Below are 7,594 nucleotides of genomic sequence, written 5' to 3' on the forward strand. Positions count from 1 at the left end.
TTTAGTCTGTTATTTGCAGCATCTATGTTCGCAGCCTTCGACTGTTCGTGACACAGATTTAGAGTCTTACCACCAACGTGATCATTTGATCCTAAACCGACAAATAACAGTGAAAACAACGACTTTTAGTCCATTACTGGCAGCATTTCTGTTGCAGCCCTCAACTATTAGCCATTTAGAAACATTTGGATCCTGACTCCAGACTCCAACATGTCTCAAGGTGAAGAACCAAAAAGTCAAGAAGTTGACCCCGGCGCTCTTCCCTGGGATGAACCAGAAGACCCTTACCTCTCCTCTCTTCCCTGGGCTGAGCAAGTTGACTTAGAGGAGAAGCGCTTGGCAGAAATGGAGAATGAAAATCTTCTTAACAGAGAGAAGATTGTCTTATTGATGGAGGAAAATGAGAGACAGAGCGCTCAATTAAAAAAAATGTCCTACCTGCTCCAAGAAAAGGAGAGTATTTGATGAAAACAGTGGGATATCAAAGACATGGAGGAAAGGAACCAAGAGCTCCAAGGAAAGCTGGATGAAGCTCAAGAAAAATTAAAGAAATCCTCCAGGAGAAGACACAACAGGACATGAGAGAAAGACAGATGCATGATGAACTTGAAAAGATGGAGATCAAATACAGAGTGGTAAAAGCAAGGGATGATAAAAATCAGGAAACAAATAAAGAGGTTCTTCAAGAGAAAAGGCAGCAGCAGATCAAACAAAGGCGAATGGCCGCGAGGTTAAGTACATCAAGAAAGAAAATGACGAGCTGCAAGTAAAGCTTGATGAAGCTCTGCAAATAAATGAAGCGATCCTCGAAAGAAGAACCAAGAGGACATAAAGAAGCGAGACATGAGAGGCAACTCCAACACATGGAGGGAAAAGACAGGATGCTGCAGGCAAGGCTTAAAGAAACAAGCACAAATATGACGAGTTGCTGCAAGAGAAAAAGCAACAGGAGATGAAACAAAAAGAATTAGATTGCAAGATTCAGAACATGGAGAAAAACATGAATGCTTGCAAGTAAAGCTCGATGAAGCTTTGCTAAATAATACAAAAATCCTTGAAGTGAACAACAACTGGTCATAAACCAGGGAAATGCAATGCCAGCTCCAAGGCATGGAAGGAAAATACAGAGCACTGCAGGCAATGCATTATGAAACACGGAAGAATATGAAGAGCTGTGTCAAGAAAAGAACAACAGGACAAAGCAGAACAAGAAAAACTTCTTCTTGTCCAAGACTTTGAGAAGACAAAGCAAAAGCTGCAAGAACTGGCAACAAAATAAGCACACAACAGCTGAACTGGAAGGAGAAAAGGAGAAAGTGCAAACAGGAGGCAACAGCTAAAGAACTCAAAGAAAGGCTCAAAGAAGAACAAGCCAAATCAGAAGAAGTGGAAAAAATATGCAACAAACTTAAGAAGCAAAATGAAACAGTGGACGAGTTGAGATCCCTCATACTAGAGAAGAAAGTGCTTGTGGAAAAGCACCAAGAAGAAGAAAAAGTGCTTCCGCTCTTCCTCCGCAGGGCACTCCTGCCTCATCTCTCCACCTCTGTTCCAGCTTAATTTTCCCTTCTCCTCTCCCCCCTCTCTCCCCAATATTTCATAATAACAAAATTGGCTCTAACACTGTCCATCTCCCTCCCCCTCTCTCTCTTTTCACCCTACCCCCAACCAGTCCCGACAGTTGACTGCCCCTCTAGAGCCTGGTTCTGTCATAGGTTTCTTCCTTTAAAGGGAGTTTTTCCTATCCACCGTCGCTAGTGCTTGCTCAGAGGCATTGTTGGGGTTTCTCTCCTCTATCTCTTTCCTCCTTTCATCCTTTCCTTGAAACCCCCCCCCCTCCCCCTTCTCTCTCCCATAATTTCATAATAAAAAATGGCTGCATTTAAATGTGTCTGATCAATGTCTTCATTCAAGAATGAATTGTCTTTGTCACAGAGTCATGTGTATTTTGTCTTTCCTCGGGCTGGTGATCCTCGCGGTCGTTCAGCCCAGGAGTCCAGATTATTAGTGTTTTAATCACATTTAGTGTTACATTTTAGATCACCACAATAGGATATCACAATTTAGGATTCAGGCATTTGTTTTAGTTTGATATCGTAATCATTCTATGATTGAGTCGTTAACAGAACCAGCAGTTAGCAGCAATAACTTCAAATCAATGACATTTGCAAGCATTCCTTTATACACAGCATTTCAGTCAGGTTGAGGTCTGGACTTCCATGATGTAGATTTGCTGCTGTGCTTGGGTCATTATCCTGTTGCATGGCTAATTTAGAGAAGCTTTATCTGTCGACAGACAGCCTCACATTTGACTCTAAAACACTTGGCATACAGAGGAGTTCGTTGACTGCAAGGTGCTTTATTGCTTGTGTCTGCAGAAGAAGCTCAAATCACCACACTTGAACCAGCATATTTGACAGTGGGTTTGAGATGTTTAAGTGTTTGAGTGTCTGAAATACTGACATGTGAACGCCAGAATATAATGGTGAGATTTAATGCTGGTTAGATTGCATACACACTGCACATTATAAGGTTTTACAATTTTGCATCTGTGACCATTCAAACACCAGACAGTACTGAATGTTTCTTCTTTCTTTGTGCAACTTTACAATCATAATGTCCGTTTTGGGGTTTTGGGGTTTTTTAGGGAAAGAAGGGAAGTTTTATTTTTAATGATCAGTGTCAGTGATTAATCACTACAGTGGATAAATAAACTTGTCATGTTTTCACAGATTTATTTTGACATTACATCATATTTGTAAGAGGAACATTCATTAGGTTTAAACAAAATCATACAAAAGAATTGTAACGCTTGCATATTGTTAACCTAGAAACACTTTTAGTCTTTGTTAGGTTTATCGAAAAAGAATTTGGCAACACCCTTTTTTGAATGTCATGCTCTTGCAGGCTGCAGTAACATTTGAGTTTTGTAAGTGCAAAGGTCCATTCAAACAGGTGGTGACATTACAATCCTTGGTTTATGTACATTTTGGAGCTTGTCAACATTCAGCATTTCCAAAAGCAGAATGAAAGTTTGAAAAAAAAATTCAGTAAGCTTGAAGATATATTTACATGTACATTTATTTTCCTTCCTTGTGGTCATACAAATTCTGCCTCTGATGCTTCTGACTTCAGACGTTAGTAAAAAAAAATATTGTTAACTGGGCAAAACAGTTTTTCTTTTAAACATATCAGGAGGTTTATTTTCCCTGACATCATCTAAACACAGCTGCTTTGCAATACTGATAAAGTTTCTCTGTACTTTGCCACATTATATTACAGCAGATCTAGAAGTTGTATCTAAATGGTGATTCTCCATTAATGAATTTGTATAAGTCAAGTCCTGGATATTTTACTAACTGTAACAACAAACCACTGCTTCCTACTCTATGCATTATAATCTACAACATCTACAAAGACACCTTCCAACAAACGGCTACACTCTATGATCTCAGCTATGATAATTAAAGGTTTGTGCTTTCTAGACATTCCCTGTAATGGAAAGAGCAGAGGGGTGTGGTACTTCATCACGGCCAGAAGGAGGCACTGTGTAACCATCAAACAAAAGACCCAGTGTTGATAAGGCAAGGTACTGTACGTTACCACAGGGTATGAGGATACAGGTAGGTGGCAAAATCATTCAATCCATCATCAGTCACCGCAAATCAGAATAAATTTGTTACGTTCATTCAGGTCCTGATGTATTTTATAGCTGCATAAAACTACTAAGAGAAAGATATTAAACAAAAAAAGATAAATCCAGATAGATTCAATTAAATGTCTCTTTCTTAACCCGTCATGAACTTCAGTGGTATTTTTAAGAGAATAGAAGTAGTTATGAAAGGGTAGTACTTCAGAAAGTCTGAGGATCCATGAGTGCAAGGCCATTCAGAAATAGTCACAATATATCTTGACCCAGCTCTAATTTGTGAGTGAAATCTATGAAGGTGTGGATATTTAACAGTTCATAAGGTCCTTTCTCTTTTTTTTTCCTTCTTGAATTTGTCTTTCAAGTGGAAGACATTTGATTTCAGACGGGACGATAAGGCACAGCCCTCACAAGCTCAGGTCGATGATGATGTGCTCAAAGATCTGCGTGTTTCCCTTGAAGCTCGAGGAAAAAATAAAGTCCCTGCGGTCGGTAGATACCACGGTGAAAGAGCGTGGGGCTTGGATGTACACCTCCTTAAAGCGGTCAAAGATTTTGTTGTCCTCATCCCACAGGTAGATCTGTGAGAAGGTGTAGTCGCTTCCCAGAGCCAGATAGTAACGTTCCTTGAAAGAGAACGGCTGGAGAATCATGGAGCCTCGAGAGGGCAAAGCTTGGATCTCAGCAAACTGTTTGGTGCCCCAACGCAGAACTTTGGAATCACCGATATACCGCGTCATAGCCAGGTAGAGCTCCTCCTTGATCCGGAAGTGTTTCACAACCACTACATCCTCCATGTTGGGGATCTCACCCTGCAGGATGAACTTCTGGTTGCTCCGGCTCCACTGGTAGATCACTGGAACCTGTGAGCGGCTCGCTAGAATAAGGTGAGCTTTCCCATCCAAGTCCAGAAACTCTACATCCGTGTCGCGGTACCACTCGTGCAGTGACTGGTACGAATAAAAGCCATTATCATTCCACTTGTAGAGGGTGGAGAGGCCAGCTTTTGAGCTGTCAGCAATCACAAAGAACCAATCAGAGCCAATCTGGAAGGTCTCAATATCATTGGGCTTAGAGATCTTGGACACTTCGATATCCTGGAACTTATTGAACCTGCTTTGGTCGTCATCAAACTTGTAAATGTGGGAACCACCAAACAGCTGAGCCACAATGACAAACACCTCATTTTCGATGATGACAGATTTGCACCCCACAATGGACTGACCTAAAGGGCAGAGAAACACATGAATCGCGTGAGAATGAAACTGGGAGCATTCTGGGAGTGTTTGTTAGCCTAATGTGTGATTTAGACTTCCTAACTTACAGTGTCACTGGAAACTCCCTTTAACCCTTCACCCAACCTTCCACGTAACCTGACATGCACCTCCTGCCCACATAGCAAAATTGGTATGGCCCAGATCTGGCCAACACAATGTGCTTACACATGGCCACATACCGCAAAGACTGACGGCCCTTTGGTGGCCCAGATCAGGTTTGCCAGAGGAGGCCCAGACATGGGCCAGCACAAGGCCAGTTGCAGACACACTGGTGGTCCTGTGCTAGCCCATCTCTGGCACCAAAGGACCGTCATTCTTTGCGGTATGTGGACCATGTGTAAGTTGTGTGCAGCCACGGGCCAGTCGCAGACACACAGCTGACCCTGTGCTGGCCCAGATGTCAGCCAAATGTGTACCTTAATCAAGCCATGTAATAACAACATGTGCCGGAACATAAATAGTGCAAAAGTAACATTACGAACCTCTGTTCAGACAGTGAATGAACTGATTCTTTTACAGCACATTTCCTTTCCCAAAGTCATACCTGAATTTGAAACGTTGGCTACCATAGCAGTATAGTATATCAACATGGCACTTGGGTCTTCCAACTAAAATAGGAAAATAGGAACATAAACAGTGCCATCATTGCCAGACCTGGCCCACATCTGGTTGACATATACCCTGCCATGACACCAGTCAGTCAGAAGTGCCAGCTTGATGCCGGATCAGGGGAAGACCTGTTTTCTATGAGCCTGGGCCACATGACCCAAACCACAATCGAGCAAGATATGGCATGCCATCACATAGACAGTGCCATCTATACCAGGCCTGGCCATATCTGGATGGCATACGTCTTATCATGCCAGAAGTCAGCCAGCAGTGCCGGCTTGATACCAGATCTGGGCCAGACCTGCTTGCTATGTGGGTTAGAGATGTAACTACACGTTGGGTCGACACAGCCTGCAAGGACTTAAATGGTTAGAAGGTTGCGCTGCAGGATCAAGAGGGGTTTCCAGTTATCTCGTAAGTTAGGACACATTTCCTGCAAAAGTCGAAATCAAAATTTACCTGTGATGTTATCATAAGTCCTGAAGTTCATTTCTATGTGGTCCCACTGGAAAATCATACAGCTCTCTGTGCTGGGAGCAGAAATGGCCACGTAGACATCATTCTTATAGCTGAATGTGTCAACAGACAACGATTCTGAGGCAACAGACTGATGAAGGATGAAATCTGTGGAAAGGAACATCGGGAAATGTATTTTCACAAACCAGCAAAGCCACGTTAAATGAATAACCTCTACACAACTTAGAAAGACTGTGCTGAGTTCTCTGATCCTGATCTCAGCTGGACATGAGAGAAGGGCAGCTGGCTCAGGTGTTTCTCACCTGTGGAGACACACTCATTCTGCAGGCTGGTCATATCATTGAGGCGCTTGCCCTTCATGTCCTCTGGTCCAGCACACACAACATCCGACACTGTGGCATTGGTGTTCTTTAACCACGTCATAAGCCACTTGGCTCTGCAGTCACATTCAAAGGCATTGCCTCGCAGGTCCCTGCAGAAAGGGAATATTGTGTTTCATGGCTGAATTGGGAGAAAGACAGACTGCAAGAATTACTCAGTACGCTATTTGCCTATTTAACTATGTACAAACTCACAGCTCTATAAGGGAGTCAAGGTCAATGAGGAGGTCCCTGGGCAAGGCTTTAATGTTATTGTTTGCCAAAGACCTGGAAACAAATGCAGTTGATTATGAAAAGAGACATCATTAAATCATGTATAACAGATAACAGTTGTATTTTCAGTCACTGGAACATACAAGTGAGTCAGGTCCCTGAGTCCTCTGAAGGCATATTTGGATGTAGTCTCTAGTTTGTTACTCTCAATGAATCTATGGATCAACAAGAAGAAAAAGAAAAGTATATTTTTTGATCAATTTCAACATTTTGCCAGCTAGTAAACCAAATGGTAAATGGACTGGTTCTTGTACAGCACTTTTCTATTTTGCCTGAGCACTCGAAATCCTTGAAACCTGTCTAATTCAGATCAGGACCTCAAAGCACCAGCAGCCCAGATCAGCTGATCACAGCCTGGACACAAAGAAAATTTACTGAAGCTTTGAATAGAAATTGCGATTTTTAACCTCTTGTTGAGCCACTACAACCAATTTTAGAGTTCCCCCACCTGCTGAATCCCACTTTAACCCGTTCCTTACTCATTTTCTGTTTAGAGTCGCTCTCTACAATGTAGAGATATTTTAAAATCTTTCATCTTTTTCTCTGCTCATGTTCTACCAAACTGATTCAAGCTGCGTATATTTATGAGAATTAAAATTTAAAGAAGTAAAGGTAATTTTCTTATGTATTAATGTTACTTTAATGATACATTAATATAGCACAAGGTTCAATTAGCTTTGCACAAAAATAGCTGGTAGAAAAATCCCTTTAATGGGACCACAGAGGAAATATTTGCTGGAGCACACCTCGTGTCCCCCAGAATCCTTACTTTGTCCATGTGAATTTTAAACAATCAAATCTTGTGAAAATGGCCACAACTTGTATATTTAACACAGACATAATAGGGGAGACCGGGGATAATTTCTCCAATCAGGGCTAAGTTTCAAATGATGTGACTCATCCTGTGCATGCCCAATTCAGTTCTGCTA

General features: G+C 41.9%; 1 protein-coding gene across 1 annotated transcript; it reads right to left on the bottom strand.

The window, feature by feature from the left end:
• Positions 1-4,056: 4,056 nt before the first annotated feature.
• LOC109199086 (leucine-rich repeat LGI family member 2-like) lies at positions 4,057-6,820 on the bottom strand (the record flags this gene model as incomplete). The annotated part of the gene is made up of 5 exons (XM_019354429.1): positions 4,057-4,874; positions 5,995-6,159; positions 6,315-6,484; positions 6,588-6,659; positions 6,749-6,820. Coding segments are annotated over 5 exons (1,297 nt in total), but the record flags the coding sequence as incomplete, so codon positions are not given.
• Between the last annotated feature and the right edge of the window lie 774 nt (positions 6,821-7,594).

Source organism: Oreochromis niloticus, unplaced genomic scaffold, assembly GCF_001858045.2.
Source record: "Oreochromis niloticus isolate F11D_XX unplaced genomic scaffold, O_niloticus_UMD_NMBU tig00008275_pilon, whole genome shotgun sequence".
Classification (NCBI taxonomy): domain Eukaryota; kingdom Metazoa; phylum Chordata; class Actinopteri; order Cichliformes; family Cichlidae; genus Oreochromis; species Oreochromis niloticus.